The sequence below is a fragment of the Copidosoma floridanum genome, unplaced genomic scaffold, assembly GCF_036245765.1.
Source record: "Copidosoma floridanum isolate Cflo_tuat_1 unplaced genomic scaffold, Cflo_Japanese_pri ptg000009l, whole genome shotgun sequence".
Taxonomy (NCBI): domain Eukaryota; kingdom Metazoa; phylum Arthropoda; class Insecta; order Hymenoptera; family Encyrtidae; genus Copidosoma; species Copidosoma floridanum.
Genome location: NW_028321886.1, coordinates 4669173 through 4694150, shown reverse-complemented (window position 1 = coordinate 4694150; position 24978 = coordinate 4669173). Strand labels below are relative to the sequence as shown.

At 36.8% G+C, this 24978-nt stretch overlaps 4 protein-coding genes across 8 annotated transcripts; 3 read left to right on the top strand and 1 right to left on the bottom strand.

Moving 5' to 3' along the window:
- Positions 1-256: 256 nt before the first annotated feature.
- On the top strand, positions 257-3525 carry LOC106640727 (vesicular glutamate transporter 1). The gene is made up of 8 exons (XM_014354862.2): positions 257-418; positions 1373-1708; positions 1780-1976; positions 2073-2105; positions 2200-2444; positions 2515-2837; positions 2926-3170; positions 3243-3525. Exons 1-8 carry the CDS (start codon positions 379-381, stop codon positions 3378-3380), a joined length of 1557 nt encoding a protein of 518 aa, XP_014210348.2. The 5' UTR covers positions 257-378; the 3' UTR covers positions 3381-3525.
- A 549-nt stretch (positions 3526-4074) lies between these two features.
- On the bottom strand, positions 4075-7039 carry Ate1 (arginyltransferase 1). Of its 3 annotated transcripts, XM_089589581.1 has the most exons (9): positions 6719-7039; positions 6333-6459; positions 6140-6261; positions 5655-6076; positions 5400-5561; positions 5082-5237; positions 4831-5003; positions 4498-4759; positions 4075-4262 (listed from the first exon to the last, which is right to left on the bottom strand). In XM_089589581.1, exons 1-9 carry the CDS (start codon positions 6816-6818, stop codon positions 4113-4115), a joined length of 1674 nt encoding a protein of 557 aa, XP_089445707.1. In that variant the 5' UTR covers positions 6819-7039; the 3' UTR covers positions 4075-4112. The 3 variants fall into 3 exon arrangements, with proteins under 3 accessions (XP_089445707.1, XP_089445708.1, XP_023248172.2); XM_089589582.1 differs by lacking the exon at positions 5082-5237 and having other exon boundaries at positions 6719-7038; XM_023392404.2 differs by lacking the exon at positions 5400-5561 and having other exon boundaries at positions 6719-7038.
- A 2463-nt stretch (positions 7040-9502) lies between these two features.
- LOC106640906 (venom acid phosphatase Acph-1-like) lies at positions 9503-11879 on the top strand. The gene is made up of 6 exons (XM_014355091.2): positions 9503-9753; positions 10170-10274; positions 10645-10910; positions 10996-11152; positions 11241-11573; positions 11655-11879. The coding sequence occupies exons 1-6, from the start codon at positions 9628-9630 to the stop codon at positions 11856-11858; spliced, it is 1191 nt and encodes a 396-aa protein (XP_014210577.2). The 5' UTR covers positions 9503-9627; the 3' UTR covers positions 11859-11879.
- A 20-nt stretch (positions 11880-11899) lies between these two features.
- On the top strand, positions 11900-18056 carry LOC106640577 (venom acid phosphatase Acph-1-like). 3 transcript variants are annotated; one of them, XM_089589316.1, is made up of 8 exons: positions 13905-14082; positions 14834-14878; positions 14974-15081; positions 15186-15451; positions 15595-15757; positions 15843-16172; positions 16781-16994; positions 18037-18056. In XM_089589316.1, the coding sequence occupies exons 2-7, from the start codon at positions 14840-14842 to the stop codon at positions 16964-16966; spliced, it is 1092 nt and encodes a 363-aa protein (XP_089445442.1). In that variant the 5' UTR covers positions 13905-14082; positions 14834-14839; the 3' UTR covers positions 16967-16994; positions 18037-18056. The 3 variants fall into 3 exon arrangements, with proteins under 3 accessions (XP_089445443.1, XP_089445442.1, XP_089445441.1); XM_089589317.1 differs by lacking the exons at positions 13905-14082; positions 18037-18056 and adding an exon at positions 11900-12009 and having other exon boundaries at positions 16781-17294; XM_089589315.1 differs by lacking the exon at positions 18037-18056 and having other exon boundaries at positions 16781-17294.
- Positions 18057-24978: the final 6922 nt, after the last annotated feature.

Here is a 24978-nt window from a genome sequence, read left to right as displayed (position 1 = left end):
AGGAAGAAGCCGCGGTCGATTGTTACTGCTGATGCCTCGCTCATTTTTCCGCGGACTCTTTTGTACATCGGTATACCGTACCTACGCGCATTGTAGCGCGCGACCGGAGCGAGTTGGAGTCGATGAAATAATATAAAGAAATAATACACTCTCGTCGTCGTTTTGGTTGTTGTATCGGTACATTGTTTTCCAACTGGTTCACTTGCATAAAACGCATCGATCTGTTTTTTTTTTTTTTTTTTTTTTTTTTAACAATTACACTTAAGTGAGTGTTTTCTCTCTCGTGTTTTGTTTCAACTTTACGCTCGTGATTGTTGCACCAATTGTCTTTAATACTCTCCATTTTACCGGTTATCGTGTAATTATTGATTCTTAATCATGTTGGGAAAAAAGTGCTATGGTGGGATACTTTTCAGCCGTAAGTTCCATGTTACTTCTTTATTTATTGCGTTTTTACCACAACAGCTTTGGCTCAACTGACGATTTTTTCGAAAATCGTTAGTTGTAACGTAATTTTTCTAAAACAAATTCCTGTAAATTGTTTACACGTACAGTATTGGAGTAAAAAAAGGAAAATGTAATTTTTAATGGGCTGGATTCACCCAATAAAATGCAGTCGTAACTTTAGCTAATACATTATCGGTGTACGTGCCGATTTTCGCATAAACACTCTTAATGTTACGTGAGAGAAAATTTCAACATTTTTTTCTTTCAACTTCGTTCGTGCTGATAAATATAATATTTCCAACAATGTCTATTGGCAATTATTTAGATAAAACACGCAATCGTTTGTTTATTTCATTTTTTTGTTTTTAACAAAGGAAAAAGGTTGTCATGGCAATACAAATTCGTGCTATCGTTAGTTTTTTTTAATTCAGCATATAGCAGTAAAGTATGCTATTTTTCTCCATCATTTTTATTCAATTTTTGTCACGTTGAATTAAATAAAAATTAAATTGAACCGAAATGAATTGGAAACGTAAGTATTTCATCGGTGATAAAAAATTTATTGAAAAAATCGGCTGATGATCGGGTAACCTGTAAATTTTCAACTTTCGACCACAGGAAAAAAAAAAATATACACCACTTAAATTCAATAAACCTCAACGCAACTCGATGTAAAATATTTGGATATGTTGTTCAGTGCTTCATTAAACTTAAAAACTGTTTCGTATTTCACAACTGCTTTCGACGCCGTAAGCCAAGAACGCATTGAAAAAAAAAAAACCATTTTCTTACGTCACTTATCCTTGTTTAACAATGAATTAAAAAAAAAAAAAAAAAAAAAAGGTGCACGCCACCCGTCTCCCCAAAAATCTCTTCCGTTTTGCGTCGACACACGATCAACCCCGTCATCGTTTTCAACCCCCAGGATACTTGCCAACGCGCGCGATAATCGCCATAATGATGTTCATGGCTTGCTGGATGTCGTACGTGTGCCGGCTACAGATGGCGATCCTCGTAGTACCGATGATAGCCGGCGGGGACAACAAAAACCTGTCCGGCGCTTGCATCAATCCCGAGGACCAGGGCTCGCGGGTCTCGCGGTCGCTTCTCAGCGGCCAGGACGAATTTTTGTACAGAATAGCGAGCGACGAGGTAAGCACGAGGCTGAGACGTCAGGACGACGCCAGTAAGCCGATCGAGAGTCGGGAGTTCCTGGACCTGTGGAGCAATAGACCCTTCGACTGGACGTCTCAGACTCGAGGTTTCTATCTTTCCTTCTCCCTTTCTATCGCCAATCAGTTATGTGCACCGTTTTACTTGTTCTCGTACCAGGGGAACTGTTGGCGGGGTACGGTGTCGGCAATGTGCCGGGAAACCTGATCGGCGGTGTAATGGCCATGAAGTTTGGCCCACGGCAAACGATTTTGTGGACGTCGCTGATATCCGCCCTGCTGTCGTTGATCAGTCCAATCCTCGCGAACATGCACTGGGCCGTACTGCTATTCTCCCGCATCCTCGTGGGCCTCATGGCAATTAATTTTTTTTTTTTTCAAGATTACAATTAAGTTATTTTAAATAGCAGAAAAAAAACATTGTTTAAATGAAATATTAATTTTGGAGATTAGGGAGGCGCGGTTTTCCCAGCCTGTCACGCCATGGTTTGTCTTTGCCTTAAGTATTTTCTTTTCAAGACTCTTTTCTTTGTCTCTACGAATATTTTTTTTTTTGTTCTTTCTCTAAACCATCAATTAGGTGGCCAAGTGGGCACCACCAGCCGAAAAGACCCGGTTCGTCTGGTCCCTCCAGGGTGGCGCTCTCGGTACCATTATAACTTATCCGATAATCTCTGCCCTCGCCGCTAACGTATGCTGGGAGTCGGGCTGGTACATACCTGCGATTATCATGCTCTTCTGGGTGGTCATCTGGTTCTTCACAGCTTACGACTCGCCTGCCGATCATCCGACGATCAGTGAGGAGGAGAAGAATTACATTTTAACGTGAGTACGGAGAAACATGTTGCCACCGTGATGTGGTGCTTATGGTGTGCTTGTCCGTTCGCAATATCAGAGCTCAAGGCAACAGCTTGCGGGTCGACAAGCCGACGCTGAAGCAAACGCCGATCTTGGCGATCGTCACCTCAATACCGTTTATCTGCCTGGTCTTACTCCACTTTGGCAACCTCTACTTAATCTTCTTCTATCAAGTCACGTCGATGCTGTACTTTACGCGCGCTCTGGGCTTTAAGCTTACCAAGGGTGGCATGTTGGCTTCGCTTCCTTGGCTAGCGCGCATAATATTTGGTCTCTTGTTCAGCTGGATAGGTGACTTCGTCAAGAGACGCCCAAACATCATCTCCCCGACCAACTTCCGCAAATTAGCGACTGTATTCTGTAAGAGAAAGCGAGACGACTGTTTTTATTACTATCACGTACGCTCGAACAATAACAAGTCAATCGTTAACTCACACGTTGGTCTTAGCTCATCTCCTGCCTGGACTCTGTCTCGTGATAGTCGGCTACGTTGGATGTTCGTTCGTTGCAGCCAATATCTTTTTCTTCTTTTGTCTGGGCTTCAACGGTGCAGCCGTCATCTCCAATCTGTCCAACAACCAAGACCTGTCGCCCAACTATGCTGGATTTCTCTATGGAATCATGAACACCATTGGCACAATACCCGGCATTTTTATTCCACCGATGGTTGAGGAAATCACGGGAAAACAAGGAGTCAGTGTTTTTTTAATTCTTTGATTTCTTTTTCTTTGGCTGAGTTTGTACTTATTTTTTTCTTCTCTTCAGAACACGATTGAGAGTTGGCAAACCGTGTTTTGGATAGGTGCTGGCATTTGCATATTCAGCTCGGTGATTTACATGGTGGGCGGAAGCGCCAAGGTACAGTCGTGGAACGACCCGCGTCAAGAAGAAACGAGAGCTTAGCAAGCAGGTTTTCATTTATATATCGTCGTACTTGTTTACATTTTTGTAAATCTCGTAGAATCTCGAATTATTTCTTTCAATAAAAAAAGGTTCATTACAAAGCATACTCTCGTATGTATACAAAATAAGTGAGTCAAGACGAAAATCTTTGTGAGTTTCTACATGTTTATTCATTTCGTTTTTTTTTTTGTTTTTTTTTTTTTTAATAAAAATATACATTTTTGTTACGTTGTATATTCACAAAAGTTTACACGTACTTCGAGTAAAGTGAACTGAATTTTTATAATTATGCCTTGACAAGTTCAACAAGTATTATGACAATTTTTTTTGGAGAATTTTTGAAACTAAAAAAAATTTTAGTTTAATTTATGATATAAGCACTTTCACTTCACAAATTATTATTATGGTTATAACAAACAGTTCGTTGTAAAATTAACGTATTATTATGCAGTCGGTTGAAGTAGTATTGTCGCGGTGCTAAAAATTTTAAGAATTGATCAAAAGCTACGAACAGAAAAACTTAAAAATTTTAAGATTTGTTAAAATGGTCATGATTTAATACAATTAATGTTTATTATACTAAAATACTGTAACAGTACTTAATGACGATTCAAAGCTTCAAATTGCACGGTAGTTTTTACAGATGAATATTTTATAGTTTTTCTTAGTTAATGCTTTTTTTTTTTTTTTTCTTTTTTGGAAAACTGTATAGTGATGCCTTATGATATTCGTTTAATCTCTGATGTAATAAAGCATACTAGTAGCACATTTTTTACCTACTAGACATGCATACTCTCGTATCAGGCTATCAACTGCGCTGTTGGGGAAACGATTTTTCCATACTCTGTAATGCATGGCTTTCCTTTCATAGAGTACCAATACCTGTTACCCATATGATTTTTTAAAATAAAAAATTATTTTAAAAATATGTACTAACACATAAAAATATATACATATAGATACATAGATCAGATAAGTGTCTGTAATTTATCTATGTCAAGCTAACTTTGTAGTGTTCAACATGAAATTTATTATATTTCCCAAAAAATTTGAAACTAATACGAAAAATTGTTTGCTGAAACTTATCGTTAGCAAAGAACGAAAAAAAAATCTTTACCTGGTTTATGTTTACATTTCCATCTTCATCCTGTGCGTTTGAATCATCATTTAATCTGCTATATTTGGATACATCTAACTTTTTCAAACAATTATTAATATCACACCAAACATAAGATTCCGGACAGAGGAGTTTTGATGGTCGCATTTTTGCCTTATAACACATTTTTGGGCACGTATGAATGTAATACCCCATGTAATAAAACTTTAAACTTGGGGCATATTTGTTTAATTGTCGCGTTAATACGACTTCTCTAAGAGAGCTGTAACAAAGCGATAACAAAATCATTATAATAAAACAATTAGGTCAATGTAAAAAAGTAAAAACATTCACCTGATTGTCCCCAATGATAGAAATGAGTAAGCTGGATCATAAAATAAGTAGACACTAGATATACAATATGGCAATATATCAATCACAGCTACTGCTATCAATTGACCATTAAGCCAATATTGTTCGTGAAATGCCCCATATCCTTGAGGTGGACCATCATCTGGTGTCCACTCCTATATTCACACGAAATGAAATTTTATTTTTGCTCCCAACACTCTTTGTCGTAAGTAATTTGACTGAAGAAAGTGTACCTGCAGTGGGTTTTGGACAAGAAATTCAAAAAAAGCTAATTTATTACAATCTTCCAATGTGTCTTTATGAATCGCCATTTGGTATTTCTTAAAAAGATCAGCTTCATCATCGAGTAAATCGAGAAATTCATCAGACATGACTCTTAACGACTTTATCTGATAAATAAGAATCGTATTAAAATGAAAATTTTTCATCAAAATCATTTAAACCAAGGCAGGTCCACTTTGCTCCAATTTTTTTTTTTTTTTTTTTTTTTTTTTTTCAGAGTACACAAAAATAAACTGCAATATTTTTACTGAAAAAACCGTTGTGATTACCCTTAAAGAAGATCTGACTAAAAATCTTGAATATCGCTCTTCTGTGAGTTCTTGCAACGAATTATGGTGAATTGCCATTTGATATTTTTTATACAATTCAAAAGACTCTTTGGCAGTTTTTTCGTATGAGGATTCAATTGGAGACGTCCTAACAAGTTTTAGCTTTGACAAACATTACAAAAATTGTAGATTTACAAAGTCGGAGTAAAGAGGACTGCCAGATAATAAATTTATAAATCAATGGCTTATAATTACCTCTAATTTGTTAGAGCAGCCATTTATTTCATTAAAATAATCCTCCAATGTTTTACCAGCTTTTTGTAGCTTCTTTTTCCTTACAATTTCATCAATTTCATGAGGTGATTTTCCTTGAGCTGCAAGTTTACTTCTTGCTCTCTCTATACGTATAAGTTTAGCTTTCTTTTGTACATTCATACTTGAATCACAAAATTTACTAGACCTTGGCTTTGATGCATCAATTGACTGATTTGATAAGTTTGATACTTGAGCATTTTTGTTTGTTTGCTTACTTATACTTGTACTTAGTTCAATACAATTTACACTAGGACTTAGACTACTGACAAGCTCTTCTGATATTGAAGAAACTTGCATTTTGGAAGCATCCATTTCTTTTGTCTCAGAAAATTGAGGAACATCTGCAATCTCCATGCTTTTGACTACAATATAAACAGTAACTTCAATTTCTTACGAAATTTTATTTCTTAACTGTGCTTTTTTACCTGTGTCTTTTTCCACAGGACTAGTCTTTTCGTCATTTTGCAATTCATTCTTTAAAAACTTAATCAAGCGCTTCAAAGTTCTTTTCTGAGATTTGGATATCTTAAAATTTAGAGCTTCACATCTAAAATAAAGAAGTTAATAATTTGTTTGCCACCATCACAAATGATCAATTTCAGCAGTTAACAAACTTACTTTATTGTGTAGTGGGGACAGCAAGTTACATCCATGATGGGTTTGTAACAGTAAGTGCCACTTCTTCTCCATCCTCTGTCAATTAAGTTTTGATAATCTTGCACAGTCAAGGAGTGTGCGCTCATTCCTAAAAAAAAATAACGCAAAAATAATGACAACTTAATTTTAAGGTAATTCAAATCAGAATGACTGAGTCAAGAAATGTAATATGATTTCACTGATTAAAATTCCATTTAAATAAGGGGCAGAACTAACGTTATTCATGGAACAGATGTTTGTAAATAAGACAAGAGCTTCATCAACTATATTTTTTGAGCTATATTTCCGAGGTAATTTAATTAGAAGGTGGTTAGACGTTAGGTAAATAAGCAAATGAGGAAACAGACCATGGCTGTAGCTTGTGTTGGGATTGCAACAGTAGCCGCATCTGTTCTTTTCCTGCCTGGAACAATACTCGATGACGCTGAACTGCTGAGTCTTGGACATCGCGACTAAACCTAAAAAAACACTTTGGGAAACCAAGAGGAAAAACAGCACTTTTGTGTTTCTATTACAGCACAGTAATCATCAACTTTGGCTTTTTTCTCTGATATTCATGTTAATGGCGAAAAAAAAAAGTTTAATTAACAACGTAACACATGTTTGTCAATATTATTTATTTGTTCACGGCCACACACTCAATATATATTTTTTTCTATCGTGCATCGGTGTATCGTAATCACTCACGGTAAATAGGAATCTGTTTGCCCAATGCACTGTAGGTAAGTATGGCGGCTTAGTAGGTAACTATCGGTATAGTAGATACCTGACAACATCGATAAAAAGCAATATAGATGGCGCCACTATGCGTAACGGAACTGACGGAGTGGTTTTTTTAAACAATTTTGTTTCTTTTAATGCTGTAAGCAACAGAACATGTTAAAATTTGTACCGGACGAATCTGTTTGGGTAAAACGTTGCTCATTCACCATTATTTGTTTGAATTCAGAGTTATACAGATCTCGGTTGATGGGAGGTGGAGCGCACCCACTTGACGAATCAAAATTGTGTTCAAGAAAGCGCTAACTCGGAGGCATTTTTTCCCCCTCAAATTTTTTTTATTCTGTAAAGAAATAAAAATTGAAAAGGCACAAGCTTTTAATGATCAACACATAAATCGTAGGGATAAACGAACGACTCGATCCAAACGAGCAGTTTATTCGTGGCAAAAAGTGACAAAAACATATTATTCATTGTTCAAACCGAATTAATTGTTAATACTTACAAATACAATGAGACTCGAAAAAATATATTTTCCGTATTCTTCCACCGTCTTTCTCTTGCCTTCCCTCAGTGCTCATTGATTATATTAGAGTAATATAATTGATGTATATAATAAAAATAAATGAATTAACAAAACAAAGCATACTCGATGATGCTGTATATTTTACACGCTCGATCATAATTTAAGTATATCTTAAGACAAGTGCAATTAAGAATGCCAACAACCGGCGTTGTCTTATTTATAGTCTTCCACGTATATTATATCAAGCACGTAATTTATTACCGTATATTATTACGACTGTATAGACCCACACACACACATATATATATATATATATACACATTTTTTTTTTTCAACTCTTTGAGCTTGACGTTCGTCCAACTTATTGATACAACATTAATTTAAGTGGGGCTGTAATGCTTCTTGGTAAGTAATTGATAAATTTCAAAGGTATCTTATCCAATTATATTTTATATTTCATACCGTGTAATTGTTGCATGGACATCGACGTTTGAGCACTAAAAACAGTGTTTTAATAAAAAAAAAAATAAATAAATAAAAATAAAAGAAATTACATACTCGAGGAAAGCGAGGGTATTGCATATATTTGCCTCGTGTACATAATAATTTTTATTACGTTTTACATAATTTTCGTCACACGCATAGTACAAATTATTACATAACACGAACAAAAATTATCAAAATTCAAGGGTATTATCACTTAAATCGAATGCATAATGTAATTTTGATTGCAACATTTTTGTCAGCTCGTGTAAAAATTGCCATCAGTCGACGTAGATGCAATTTGATAAAAATAAAATAGGGAATTGCGTGTGGATCATTGAATTTTATGTATTTGATGTACGTGCAAAACATATAAAGCCATTAAAATTGCGAACTTACTTTCCAAGGAATGAGGAAAGATCAGCTGAAAATTTATCTTATCTAGTTATTGTACTTTCATAATTTATCGGTGACAGTAAGTGGGGCAGTACGAATTTTTCCTCATAAAAAATCGTCACACGTGTATTTTATTTTATTTTATTTATTATTTTTTTTTTTTTTTTATTATTAGCGGTCCTTCCCCTTTTTATGTATTCGACACCACGAGCTGCAAAAAGAAAAAAAAAAAAAAACAACACAAAACGGAACAAGCAATTGGTTTCTTTTTTGTTTTTGTTTTTTGTTTTATTTCGGAAGTTTTGACTTTTTGACGCATCTGTTTGAATAAACAGCGGCATGCGAGCTCAAAAAAAATATTAATTGACTTCACCTGTATAAACGCGGCGCAACTAAAATTATTCTTCGATCGGTATACCTGATCAGCAAATCAATTGCAATGATTTATTTTTTGTTTCAAGTGGATCGAAACTTTTTTTTTTTTCAACACCTTACATTTGACATTGAATGCTGGATGACATAAAACTCGAATTTTCTTACCAAGAGCAAAAACATCTATTTCTCACGATTTTCCTGAAATTCCAGATCGGGAAAATTATTTTGCTAGCAACATGTTATTAAACGTTTCCTTGTAAATTAAAATTAAATGTAGGCTTCATTATATACACGTATATGTACACCTTCGCAGCACTTTTGTAACTTTTTACGCACACCAAGATTGACATGAATTCCATTATCTCATAAAAGATCGTAAAAACGATTAAAGCTCATTTGATTATTTTTTTTTGGATGCGACTCAAAATAAAAAAAGGAAAAAAAAAAAAAAAAAAAAAAAAAAAACACAGGAAGGCATTGAGGGTTTAGCTCAAGTAAACGCGTATCGGCATTTTCTTCAAGTTCCACTTTTCCATTGATACCCGAGCAAGTAAGCATAATAAAGGAAGACGCCCGAGCAGGTGCTTAAATATAAAATGAACGAGAGCTTGAGCCGCAGTGCGGCTCCGGATTTTACTCTCACCAGATACACTCACCCATCCACACGCACCAACACACTTCGTGATCGAATCAAAGTGCCGTCTTTTTTTTTTTTTTTTTTCAAACCAATCTGCCCACTACTCAGTTAATTTCGTCATGATCAATACGATAGCGTTCCGCAAGTGCGTGTTGTGCGTCGCGCTACTGTTAACCATTGGATTCATCGGACGCACAAGTAGCTGCACATCCCATGGGTGCTTCACATTGGAGCTTGTTCAAGTTGTAAGTAGTTGTGTGTATACTGTTTATCCGGATGTCTCTGACGGATATTTAAATTACTTTATTTTTTCTTTTTTCTTTTTTTTTTTCACATTTATATGAGATGGAAAATGAAATTTTCGGCTTTTCGAGAGATACGAAGCGTTATACTTTTCAAAGAGTTTCGTTTGATTGGCGGGTGTAAGTATACGCCAACTCGAAACATTATTTTCTCCTTCGCGGGGTAAAATTAATTTTGTTTTTGTTTTTTTCCATCACATCCAGAGCAAAACGATGTTTCGATAAACATTTGCGCTTGAAAAAATATTTTCCATCTCAAATAAAAGCAAAAAAAAATGATGAGGCTAAAGGAAAAAGAAAAAGAAAAAAAAAAAAATTAGAAATTTGTTGATTCGATGAAATGTTTGTTGGGGCCCAAGGTGTTCAGGCACGGCGAGCGAACCCCTCAGGCGGACGAGATCAAGCTGATACCGAACGCCACTGGCGTCATGGCCGAGCCATGGGGATTTTCTCAACTGACCAACGTACGTATATATTATATGCATCATCTGTAACAGCACGAATTGATACACATGTTTTTTCATTACTCCGCGCCAATAAGCACTTGAGTCAACTAAAAGCGCCGATAGAAAAACACGCGGCGCAACAACACCGCAATCGGCGGTAAATGATAAATCGTGCTCTCTTTCTTCGCTCGTGCCTTTTATTTATTTACTTTGCGAAGCCGTCACCCTTGCAACAATAAATTTTACGCTCGAACGGTTGCAACGATGAAACGTGTGTAGGTGAAAAATATCCGCGATGACGCGGACGAAGCAATTGTTGAGCCTCCTTTTTTTTTTTTTTTCTCTCTCCTGATTTTCCTTGATTTTTCTCCCTTGCTTTGTTTTTCAGAACGGAAAACGGCAGGAGTACAACATCGGCGTGCAGCTGAGAAAATTGTACGGTGAATTTTTGGGCGAGCAGTACAGGCCGGAGGAGGTGTTGGCGACCAGCTCGGATTACGACCGCACCAAGGACTCCCTGCAGCTCGTGCTCGCCTCGCTCTACCCCCCCACGAACGAGCTGGCCTGGAACGAGGACCTCAACTGGTCACCCATACCCATACACTTTTTGCCCCGTAACCTCGATCTGCTGTTTTTCACGTACTCGTGCATCAGGTCCGGTGAAACAAAAAAGTCAACCGATTGATGTTTGGAAAAAAAAAAAAAAAAAAAAACTCAACCATTTCTAATCTCTTTGCAGGTTCAGCGACATGTGGAACGAGCTCGTACGAACCAAGGAGATCCAGGCGTACATGGATCAAAACGCCGATCTGATCGAGCACATGAAACTGTACTTTCCCACCAACGATCTCGGGCTCGAGCAATTCTTCTACCTCCACAACATCATCGTCATACAGGCAAGTTACATGCACACGTGTTGTTTTTATAATTGAATGGCAATGAGAAAGTGCGGCGAGAGACTTGACGATGGTCGAGGCGTTGTAGAAGTCGCTGAGGCAGCGCGAGCCCGATTGGTACTCGCGGTCGGTGCACGAAAAGATCCGGCTCATGTCCAAGTTGTACCTGGACTCGCTGTCCTGGACCCCGGAGCTGGCGAGGATGAACGGCGGACCCCTCGTGCGACGCATCATCGAGAACATGGCCGCGAAGGACAAGGCCGGCGCGAACCCGCGCAAGTTGTACCTCTACAGCGGGCACGAGTTTACGGTTTACGCGGTAGCCAAGGCCCACAATTTGACCCTTAAGGTGTCACCGGCCTATGGCTCGGCTTTCATCGTTGAGAAGCTGAGGGACCACAAGGGCAGTGCTCACGTCAAGGTTCGACTTTTACTTTCGTCTTACGTTTAATGTTTCCTTCTTTCCTCGATTGTTCATTACTTTTTTTGTTATATTGTTCAGATAAATTATTGGAACGGAACGAACCAAGAGCTCACGGAACTGAAGTTGCACGGCTGCAGCAGCGTTTGCCCCCTCGAGAAGTACCTGAAGATTGTCAGTCCTTTCGTCGCGACGGACGATGACTTGCGCTGTTTGATCAAGAATTTGACAATCAGTGATTTGGAGAAGATACTCAATGACCCGAAAATCGGTATATCGATCTGAAACGTTGGGCCGTATTTTGCGCGCGGTGGAACCACCGCAGTTTGTTTTTAGAGGACAATCGACGGTTACCAGCGTGCGATTGAAAAAATGTGTCTGATAATGGTTTGAGATTTTCGCTCGGACGTTGCGAATCGCCGATGCAAATTGAGAGGTATGCGTTAGTTTTACGATGCAAGGGGCCATTCCCTACATTAATATTACTTGTTGAGTGCCGTCGACCGATTGCATTCTTTGTACATACAACCTGGATATACTTACACAAAGTGTTACTATTTATAATTTATTACTGTGTACGTGCTAGAATTTTTGGATGTTTAAATAAACTTTTTTTTTTTTTTTTTTTTATAAGCGTGACTGTAAAAATGTTTAATTTCACAAATGTTCCATTTTGCGCAACTAGCGCATCGTTAGTCGAGTGGAGGACATAATATTAGCCAATGTATAGTAATCCACTCAATCATAAGTAGCTTAAAATAATTTTTTGTAATCATGGAAACAGCATGGAAAATATAGGCAACACTTATTGGATGCAGGGCATCAAGTATATTTACTTGGTTACTCGATATTCCTATGTCATAAGTCTTGAAAAGCTCTTTGGGATGAACGATACATTTTAAAACATGTAGTCGGTCTAAAACAAGTACAAGATCGACGAGGAAATTCCCACGGTGGAAGACAAAAAGTTTAAAAATTTTGGAAAAAGCGGTGACGCTTGTAGGTGGTTTAAATTATATATAAATTAATATATTATTGGGTATACGAGCCATTCCGCCCAAAATCATACGTAACATGAACTTGGAAAGAATTATAATTAAGACTTAATATTTTATTGAAAATATTTTTAGTACGAATAAAAAATAATGATAAAAATCATTGCTAATTACTTTACCACAAGCTGCCCAAATCTGACCACTTACTTAGCTTCTACGGAAATAATATACTCAAGAAGTGTGCAAGTGCGTGCATTCATGTTGCTTCTTCGAGAGGTAATTGGTATTTTCATGAGTAACCGCAGATAATAAGCGCAAAAATCAGATCAGCCATTAGTTGTTCTTGAAAACACTATTACTCATAGGAAATTTTACGATTTACCTTGTTTTAAAGAGGTAGTCAATAAGTTTCCTGGTTTTTCTACTGCATCGGCTGTTACGTTGGGCTGATCTGTTATAAAAAAAATAAAACATAGCAATTTGGAAAGTAACTTATTTTTTTAATTATTTTAATTTTAAAATGATGATTGGGAATCAAAATTTGAGATTTGAAAGGACAGCTGATTTGAATGTAACTTATAAATGGTACATGGTTCCTCGTATCGTAACTTAAAATAAGCCAAAATTTTAGATACACAAAAAATTTATAGCATAATACAAGCGAAATATAAATTAAAATTAAATTGGAGTGATAAAACAAGATTTAATATAAATAGAAAGTTATGAGTATGTAGACGAATTAGACACTTGTATTTTAATTATTTAAATATAGTTGTAGCCCGAACTTTTAAGAGTTTATTGGAAATAAAAGCAAAATAAAATTCTAGCAATAATACAGTAATGATAAAATTTTTAAAAATTTTAACTTTATAGTCTCAGCGACTGATGCAAAACAAGAAAATTAAATTTTTAAAACCACGAAAGAAAAGAAATGAGGAAAATGAAAATATTTTCCAATCAAAATCTGGCATTGAAATAACACTCTTAGATAATAAAAAAATCTTTTTAAATACAAATATTTTTCATGAGATGTAAATTTACCGCCGGGAATAAATCTGCAAAAAGATTATCTTTTTACTTTATGTACCTTACATAACTTGCACGTGCATTCGTGCTCGCAAGTTAACTCATTGATCAAGATAAGTGTAGTGGGTTACACACATGCGAAACAATTATCTATGATCAAAAGTATGGCAACCGATGAAAAAAAAAAAAATACGTGGTCAGTAGAGTCATGATTTTTTATTTAATAAAAAACAATATGCAGTATATGCGTTTAAACGCAGTGTTTCGATGTTTCGAAACGTGAAATTAATGAGGCATAATGGTGGGAAGCTGCAACTCGTTATCTCCTACTTGTTGCTTAATAAAAAGTGTTTGCTTGAATGAATACTTAACAATGAGAAATCGACGATAGCGCTCTGCAGACGTGTCTTGTGTGTACCTGGCGTCTGGCTTATCGATATTTGTAAAAATATATTTTACGTTTACGAAAAATCGTCAGTCCGAGCAACGTAAGAGTTATGAGATATTTTTATTGCAAACGAATTTAAACTGTCTATTTGCGTTTGAGTGAGGTGTAGTGAACAGTGTTTTATTAAAAAAAAAAAAAAAAAAAAAAAAAAATCAGTGCATTTGAGCTACGCACTGTGAGTATATTTACCAAATTTTAGTTGGATGCAAGTTACTGGTTTTTTAAAACTGTTGTTTAAATTAAATATCGTAAAGTGAAAGTTTAATAATTGAAAAAAAAAAAAAAAAAAAGAATTGAAGAATTGAATTATTATTTTAGGTAGTCTAATTTTGTCTTGGAATCGTTTTCATTTATTTATTTATTTTTTTCATTTTTATAACCTCAAAACAACAACTAAATATAAGTAAGCTTATTTACATGTGCTTTAATTCCACATGTTATTAATTATGATTTTCTGAGGTGAAAAATTCTTAAATTGTGGTTTTCAAGGTGTACACTTGTGGCACTTGATATCTGTCGCAACATATGTCTGTCGTTGACTGTATGTTAAAAATTATATTCAAGGTCCGACCGGTGTTCAGTAAACTTCATCACATATGTATATATTATGTATGCGTACACACATATTTTAGTTCCACAAAAAAAAAAAAAAAAAAAAACGGTTCCTAAAAAATATATGAATTTCGTTGAACTGCTAACATTTGTTGCCCAATATCAAATATGCATGTGAAAAATATTTTTTGGGCAATGAACAAAATACACATGTACTCATTTTTCCAATGAAATTTCAGACGACAATGTCGACCGGCAACATGAAATTGGAACTCGTCCAAATAGTGAGTAAAAAAAAAAAATAAATAAAAAAGGCAATATAGCCACGTGGTAAAAACACAGTCCATCACGTAATAAATGGTAAACAAATTTCGCACAGTTGTTCAGACACGGAGCGAGAACTTGCCGAAGCAAGGAAGCCGCGGCGATGCCCAACTACGTAAACGAAACTCTACACGAAACCTACGGCCATGAACAACTGCTGAATGTAAATTTATTATTCTTAAAAAAAAAAAAAAAAAAAAATATAAATATATACACTTACCAATTGTATGTTTCTTGCTCGCTTCGATGCAACAATAAAACACACAGTGCGGCAAAGCACAAATGTACAAGCTCGGTTGTGCCTTGCGAGGGCGCTACGATGACTTTTTGGGCTCGTATTATCACCCCAAGGACGTGTACGCTCGTAGCTCGGACATGAGCCGCACGAAGATGTCGTTGATGCTCGTGCTTGCGGGACTTTATCCCCCTTCGGCCGTGCAAAGCTTTCGCGACGGTCTTAACTGGATGCCCGTGCCGTTTGTCACAGTTCCGAAAGAATTGGATTTTCTCCTGCTGATGTTTGACAAGCCAAGGCTAGTATAATTATATATGTGCGCGTACAAAGTGCCAATTGTTCCTTCTTGTCGGTGCACCTTTTTTTTCTATCTTTTTTTTGTTATAAAGATCTGGTAGGGCTGGCGAAAGTAGTAAAAAAAATGCATGCTCTTTTTTACAGGTACACACGGAAATTGCACGCCCACCAGACGGCTGGTGCAAAAAAATCATCGCCAGTGGCTCTGAAGGTGAAGGAATTTTTCCGGGATACCGACGTGCATGTTTTCAAAACTGAATCCAGCCATTCAGCTGCCTTGTTGTGCTACAACGTTTTAAACACTCACGTGAGAATTTATAACGTATATTCGTGTTGTTATTGTAATTGAAAAAAAAAAGAAAAAAAAAAAAAAAGTATTTAATCCAATGTAGAAAGCTGCAAAGTGTCAGCTGCCTGAATGGTATTCGGATGACATATTTGACAGTTTGCGGGAGACCGTGATTGAAAAGCTCGACACCATGTCTGGGACACTGGAATTGAAGAAAATGTTAATCGGACCTTTGATCAGAAAATTCCTCGAGAATATTAACGTGTACGACGAAATGACGGATCCTAGAAAAATATATCTCTATAGTTGTCACGATTTTAACGTGGCTGCCTTTTTGAGAGCCCACGAGGTGGAAGACATGAAGTATCCAGATTTCGGTAGTGCAGTGGTCGTGGAAAAATTGAGAGACCCTCAGGGACAACTTCACGTGAGGGTAGGAATTATTTTTCAAAATTCTCATACCTTTCTATGTTTAAATTACATTTTTATTTTATTTTTATCGACAGTCCTGATTACAATTCGTCAAAAAATTATTAGTTTTTTTTTTTTTTAATTTTTTTTTTTTTTTATGAAATTATTTGAAGTTCGATAAAAATAAAAATTAATGAATTTTATAGTTTATTGATGAATTTGAAAAAAATTTAGTTCCAAACAATCCACTCCGTGGAATTATATTTTTCCCTGTTCTGATTTTCAGAGAAGTACACAATTCGACGTTACTTAGCAGTCGAATAAAAAAACAGGAAAAAAAATAAAATAAAAATAAACCATAAAATGGAAAAGTTATTTTTGACAGAAATTTGTTTGGTTAATTATTTAAAAATAAGTACACAAGTTTTTTTACATTCTACAAATAATCAATATAAATTTTTTTTTTTTTTTTTTTTAATTGACCCAAAAAAATACACTCATATATTTAAAACCATAAAATCGAATGAAAAAAAAAAATATAGCCTCGATAATATTTTATTTCTTGGTACTTATGAATAGCTATTCCGTCTTACCATACACATTTCTCGATTTGTTTTGTAAATCTTGCAGATGCTGGCTTGGACGGGTCAGGACGACGATTTCTTCGCGTTGAAATTAGGAAAATGCGGAGAAATTTGTCCGATCGAGGATTATCTGAAAATCGTCGAAAACACAGTACCATCCGATGAAGAATTGGACGAAATTTACAAAGATTGCATCGTCGACGTAAAAAAAATTGATCTCAACCACGTTTAACTATTTTTTTACTCAAATAATAAACAAGGTACTTACGTATGAGTATTATCTCCTCGCAATGTAGAAATAATATAATTTAAATTAAGAAAAAAAAACCACTATTTTACTATGCTGTAAAATATCATTCAGTACAGATAAAAATAAAATCACGGAATCCTCGTGTCGGAGTGTAATAATAAACTCGTTCAAGGACGCGTTCTTATTTGAATCACAGCACACTTGCACGGAAGAACGAAGTTATATAACGTTTATTTGCTAGACTTAACAATCACTTGTTCAGAGACATGTATATATGTGTCGATAGATGTTTCAACTGCGATACAATATCATGTATGTATATATTATACACTTACACGTCTGTATTTAATTATACCTGATGTAGAACCGTATATAGTATAGAATCGTGTCACAGTCAGTTGTGAAGTAATAATGGCGTCATGGATATTATTTTTATTTTAAAGCGCTTTCCGATGTGAAGGTGAAAATCGATCATCTATTCAAGCCTTATGGCAAAACGTATTGAAATAGTAGCCGCTTCGTAGTTAATGCTCGAGGTTGACTCTAGCGTCCCATTGAAACGTATACCCTTGCGTAGGTAAACAGTTGGCACGTTATCTGAGATATAGAAAAATTCTTGTTTTATTATTCTATAACGTGCCTACGGAAATAGAGACGCTGACACTGCCTGTACGACACAGAGTCGCGATATTATTTTGAAACGCCCAATTTTATTGTTACGGTGATAAAATATAAGCACATACCTACGAGTACAGTATTGCGATGTAATAAATCTGTGGCCATTTGCTTCACGGAAGTGATATGAAATATTGAATAGAGTGAAAAAAATGTTATCCTTAACATTTTAATCGTATAACGTATAGTTGTAACATACGTAAAATCACACAGCACGAGGTATTTGAGTACAAGGATGAAAGGTCCAAAAGGTCAGCTCGTAAATAATGTTTTAATAAAAATAATTACTGTAATTAAATAAAAAATTTAACAGGCAAAAAGGAATCAAGTAGAAAACAGCTCTACTGGCAACTGGTATTTTTTTTTTTTTTTTTCAGTTCAAATCAATTAAAAAACAAAAGCAACCGCAACATAAACAACAGTGACAAAGTTCGTCCTTGCTTGGCGTACATGGTGTAAAATGGACTTATGGTCGGGGTAACAGAATATGGTCATCAATGGGAGGGAATAAAAATGCCTAAATAAAAAAAACTTTGTGCCACATACATATATGTGCAACATCTGCATTGGATGTGTGTCATAAATATTCCTGAAGCTCTAAAACTCGCGTGTTTAAAGAAAAATAGTTTTTGAAGTTTTGTTAGTAAACTGCTATATGGTTGAAGCTCAGCATTCGTTCCCACGTATATATCCATACATGTTGTCGTTTGGGGCCAAAGCGTGGGTGTGCTGCTGCTATCTCTCTCTTTCTACCTCCAAATCTCAATACATATATATACATACAAAAAACCCGTTGCCATGCTTACATCGGTACCAATTCTAATACGCATACCATATAATTCATTTCTACTTATTAGAATTCATTTTTTTTTTTTTTTTTTTCACTCCCGATGTCTTTTTTCTATGAAAAATTCAACCCACCCCGTACGTGTATACGAATAAACACCTAGCCATGATAAATAGCTCGAATTCATTGGCTTCTCCTGTGAATAGTAAATAATAATACAAGGAGATCTTTCGTCACAATACACCCAACACACAGGTAAGTATATATACACATTATATATACCCTTCGAGCGCACGTGCATGTTTTATAAACGCCCGACCTCCACGTCGTTACGCAAACCAATGATTTACCTTCGCTGCCGTTGCTGCTCTATAGGTGCTCTATAGGTACATAAGTATATTGCGACACGTCAAGACACAGAGTTATACGTGCGCGTTCGACTCGTGTGCGTTTCATTTTCCCATCTCTCGAAGCACCATCACAAAGGCTACAGGAGAAAGGAATTCATACTAATAATTTTTGTACAAGTTAAGCTAGTTTGGCATTGGATCGAGTGCAAATTATATATGTGTACTTGTAAGTTTGTTAGGTATGAAGGAAGATGCTATTTTTTTTTTTTTTTTTTTTCGTCCCCCACAAATCGGTCAAAGATATGAAGTTTTCTTGTTCACCTGTTACGTGTACATATAAAGGTGGTTTATCGCGAATAAATATACATATCCGTTACAGTTTCGAAATAATAACATATAGTTTTTGTTGGCTGTAAAACTTTGAGCTCTCGGCTATCGATGTACACCCCTAAATACTCCTAAGCTCGGAAAATTATTGTGCAAGCAGTTCTCAAAGCAAGCAAATAACAATTGCTTGAATGTACATAGCTTTTACGGAGGGATCGCTCCAATTCGAAAAATCGCGAAGTGACAATGCGACGAAACAATAACTCCATGGTCCTTTTGTCTCGTCAACCTCGGCTTCTGTCAACCCCCTTATTTCTCCCTCCTTCGTTGGACCCGCAAACTAATGCACGTTGACGAAAGGAAAAACAAACAAAAGCACGTGTTGCGCGAGTGCTTATTCGAATTTCACGTGCTGTTGGGAGCGCTCGTTATGCAGCTTTACGCGCTCTGACGAGGATTACGCAAACAAACGATCCTCGAGTGGAACCGGAGCATTTTTTTCACTGCGCCACTGATGCCAATCACGTACTTATTTATCATCCCCGTTAACGAATTTTTCATGTAAAAGATAAAAATTACGAGTACTCATGAAATGGCGAACAAAACGCATATAATCGTGTCGTACGAGCTGTTAGTACCAAAAAAAAGCTACCTACCCTCCAAAAATAAATTGGTGAATGGTCCATAAATAAAAACGAGCTGGTGGTAAAATACCGTATTACAGTGGTCTGAATACCAGTGGATATTTAATTTAATCATTTTTTCAAAATATACACGTGGACAAGGCAACGAACTGGCAACGCATCTCAAGTAGCTATGCGCCTTACGAGGATTTGAAAAAAAATTTTTTAATAAAATTTGAATACTCTGTTATGCAGGTCGTCCAGTGTTTTTTTTCCTCTTTACGTGCTATATTACTCTACTTGTGGGTAAAAAATATTTGTCGACGTGCATGCGGTGACGTAAAAAAAAAAAAAAAAAAAAAAAAAAACCAACTCTCGCAGGTTAATGAACGCTTACTGCTGTTAATATCTGTTGTGTACCGTAAACTTCAATAAAATCGTCAATTATAGTTCCAGAAATACACTCGTTATTTCCCGTGCGTCAGCTGGTCAACGATTCGTATTACATATCTTGAATTTAATCATATAAATAGCTCGACCGTAAGAACCGTTATTTCCCACATGAGCTCGTTTTCGTTAAAAGTACGTCATCTCGCGATGCAAATATAGCTGTACAAAGTAGGAAATGCCGGACTATATTGACAATAGCATGACCCGACTTGACCTCAGTTTCGTCGGTTGTTCGACCGTTTGGTATTCCCACGCGCGCCAGCAATTTATATGATAATCACGTACGGTGTCAGACGTGGCTAAGGAAAAATAAAACAAAGTGTCTTTGATTAAAAGTTTTGTGCATTTAGTTTTTTTTTTTTTTTTTCTCGACCCATAACGAGCAAGCGTATACGTCTTTCGAATGGTTTTTTTATTTTTTAAACCAAAAATAGCTTGGACCGAGTGTAGAGTTCGAAAGATACTTACTAGTGGATGGATCGATTGCTCACCTCGCCATGAAACTTTGAGCTCCAACCCTGATAACAAAAATCTTTGTTGCAATACTTTGCACAATTCTCGTGTAATTTTAATGACGTTGCAACTGTATTTTTTTTACTCATTAAAACAATTGTTGAAAAACTCGGATATTAGTATGACACTGTTTTTTTTTTTTTTTTTTTTTTTTTGAAGTCGTGCAATTAAAAATCTGAAATAGACGATGCAACATCTTCCAGAAACTATGAATACATAAATTGTGTTTCAAAGAAATGTGTAATAAATCGGTTAAGAAGCCATTAAAATACGAATTATTCCAAAGACAGAGTTCGAGGTGAGCCACTTGAAAAAAGAAAACCCATAGGTTTGCATAAAGTAATTGACCTCACGCGGAAAGAAAATTGAAATACTTTTCCTGAAACTTGGTGCATTTGCAGCCGCGTTTTATTATTTCACGTAATATGCGTAACGTGCCTTGTAATCGACACAAACGCGAGTGCTCATTTTAAAACATCTGGCTATGAGCGAAAAAAACGTAAGAAAAAAAAAAAAAAAAAAAAAAGAAAGAAAAAAATTTAGTCTGTATCACCCGCATTGGGGGGATGATGAAAACCGCAACAGCAGTTGTTCTCAATATCCACGAACGAGATTTTCCCCCGGGGACGGTGAGCAGCTCCGAATAACCATACACATCCAAAGGAGTGTTATTTCATTCGGATGGTCTGGAAAAAAAAAAATTCATACACATATGCGGGTACAATTTCAATAGACAAGCCGAGGGTGGGAGGAAAAAAAGGAAAGGAGAAACGATGTATGATAAATGACTCGGAGAAGGAAAAAATAACGTATATGAAACGTATGCGTACACTTTAGGGCGTAGGCGTGAGGGAGCTACTTAGACGTGCATGTCCTGCAGGACTTACCCTGTGATCTCGAACAATGGGAGAAAAGGAGGAGAGAGAGGGTGGGGGTGGCGAAGTTGACCTATTTTTTCGGGGCTGGAAGAGGGAGGCCGGAGAGGAGTGAAATGCACCGCGCGGCCCCGCAAACTGGGAAAAGAAGGAGAGGGAAGCGTGGGCGAGGGCAAACGACGCGGGGGTGGGCTGAACAGGTCGAGCCCGGCCTGTCCGCGCAACGAGGTATACGCACGGGTCGCAGAAAACGGGATACGGGATCGAGTTAAAGGAGACTTTGAAGGAAAAGGAGAGAGCATATATTTTATCCATATAAAGGGGAACTAATGATGGAATGATGACATTACAAGTTATACAGGTGTACTTGTAGATAATAATCAAGCGATCAGTTTCACGTTGAGGAGCCGCTGCACAATCGTTGAATGTGGACGCGTGTACCTATATATAGCTACATGATCGACTGCAAGATGAGTGCATGTCCATCGGGTGATTGTCTTATTTTCGAATCGGGTTCCATGCATTTCAATGTTTGTTGTGTTTTATTTTTGTCGTATTCGAATGACACGAATTTTATTTCCCAACGGGCCATGTACCGCGGTGGGCTTTGTATTGACAAAGTTATTTTTCGGAGAAAAAAAAAAGAAAAAAACAGATTGACAGCATTTTATTCGGTTCGAGTCTCCGGGGAGCGGGTCTGCGTGGAATTTACATTATGGTATCATTCCCTTGCGGAAGCTCATTGAGTTTTCACTCGAATTCGCGCGTGCAGTATATTCACGTAGATTCACCCCTCTGTCCTTCTCAATAACGTACACAAATACGACGTATCCCACGTGCTACCTGGAACTGTAAATAAAAGCTCGGGCTTTACTCCGTCACGTGGTATATAGAATTTCTCTCCGTGAGCTTTTTGCCTCTACCGGTGTACATTTTTTCCTCCTTTTCTCTTCTTTTTTAAAACCAATTTTTATCACGCGTTTATTTTTGTTACGTTTGTTCGATGGTAATATAATACAATCATGTACACGATTCGACGTTGTAACGTTACATTAAAAATCTTCCTCAAATGATATAACTATATGTATTATTCTTCAGACGTCATCACATTTCATACGTGGACTAACATTGCAGGCAAAACAAAAACAAACGTTTGTCTCGTGTGGCACCGAATAAAGTAAATAAGTGGGTACACTGGTAGCTATAGTTAATACATACACAGTACAAGTTCAGCACCCGTCTATATGTACTTATACATAATATACGTGGGTCAACCTGACCATAAAAAGCCACACGATTTACGAGTAACAGCGATATTAAAAGAGCTTTGCTCCCCGCTGGCTGTCATTGCGGCTGCTTTTGTCGTCAACACGAGTTCGATATTATCGATCGGCCGACTATTTCGTGTATACAACTTGTGTCGTAGTGGACGCGGCTCTCAAAGGTATACACGCGAGTTGAGACGTGAAAGTGAATAAGTTGCCCTTATACACTCGTGTGAGATGTACATTGTGCGTACACGCGCGGAGATCCGCCCTCCCTTGCATTTTTATTCGTATACTCTCTGTCGCGCGTGTACAATTCCACGATACAGGAGAAATACATAGGTTTTTTCCTTCTCGCTCTTTCTTGAGGAAATAAGGTCACGTATATACGCAGATGCAACCTCATGTATACCTTCTCCGTTCGGTTTTCTTACGCGTACCGTCATTTTACGCCCGTCGTATGGGAATCACGTGGAATTTTATGTCCCTCAAACGTATGGAACAAAGTTGCGCGTCAAACGCGACACCTCGTGTAATATGCAGCTCAGAGAAAAAAAAAAAAAAAAAAAAAAAACCGTCAACTGCGAAATTTCCCTAAATGCTACACCACCCACGTACGGAACAAATTGCTTTCTCTCTTCTTGCCTCGTGTACATCGCGTGTACGAATACCACAAGATCAAGACCCGCTCTTGGCATTATCACCCGTGATCTGTGGATTTTCCCTTACCCACCACGAGTAAGTGCATACAGGTACTTGTACACGTGAACAGATTTCATCAATGTACCCCAAAGCATTATTATCTTCGCTTCAGTAGAACGAGTCAACGTGTGGTCAGACGTGCGCGTCATTTCGTACTTTACTGCTTAAATTAATGTAATTGCTGCCTCGTGATTTTCAGGGTCTTTTGAAATGACTTTCAAGGTTTACATTTTTGTTGTTTAAATGAATAAATAAATTGGCAAAGTTGAAAAGTAACAAATAGAAAAATAACAAATTTAAGTACCTGCAAACTACGGAATCAATTTTGTATGACGGTATAAATGAAATATCGATAATCAATACAGTAAGCGTATATTGTCTATAATAACGACTATTGACATAGGTGTCACGTGGAAAAAAAAAAAAAAAAAAACAGTACTCTACGCAATAGCAGTGAAGCTCGTGCTTTTGTGATTAAAAAGGCGATAATATCGTATATAAACTCGGTTATCTCGCAGGGGGTGGAAATGTACGTGTAATTGCTTTTTCGATTTCAACGATAAAATTTTTTTTTTTTCTTTTAACACTGAACTTTTGGTTTACACTGATGAATCAGTTGCAATGAATCATATAAACGCGCAATCGACTCTGAGAAAAATTTCTTTGAAAAAAGTTTTTCGTTTGAAATTCCCTCGCGAGATCCAAGGGGGAAAAAGTTAGCGCTCAAGTACTACTTTCCATCTTTTCAAACTCAACTCGTTTTCCAGAGAACACCTTCTACTTTTTTCTTTTTTTTTCTGAGCCCCAGGTAAACAAATTCGGAGAATAGCCATCGTAAACAACGAGGTCCAACAAAAAAAAAAAAAAAAACTGTCTCGTAATCTACCCCCTATTCCTAATTGACCAAAAGAGGAATAACACACTTATGTTATACTGTGAGGCTCAAAAAAATGAACAAACGAGTCCGATGACCACGTGAATCCGATGTATGGAAAAAGTTGGCTCGAACGCAAAGTTAAAGTTCACGAGTTTTCCTTACCCATCGATCGGAGCATCGGTCATCACGTTCTTCTTTACTCCCCTCTCTTTCTCGAACTTTCCGGAAAATTGCATTATCTCCAGTCGAGCTGGCTCTATAACGAGTTTTCCTGCTTACGCGGGTAGTTGCAAACTATAGTAGTCAATGGTCGTCAAGAAGGAGTTTTTTTTTTTTTTTTCAAATTTTTCTTCAAATCGTGATCATCAAAGAACCAACTCTCATCTGCCGCAAGTGCCACCGGTAAAACGAGAAAAAGAGCTTCCCGGTAGAGTCAACAAGGTATTGGATCGGCCCGCAATTTTCCCACGCGTCAACTCGAAACGAGAAGAAAGAAGAAAAAAAAAGAAAAAAAAAGAAATCCCAAGAGCTGTGGGAGGCGTCGGGGGGG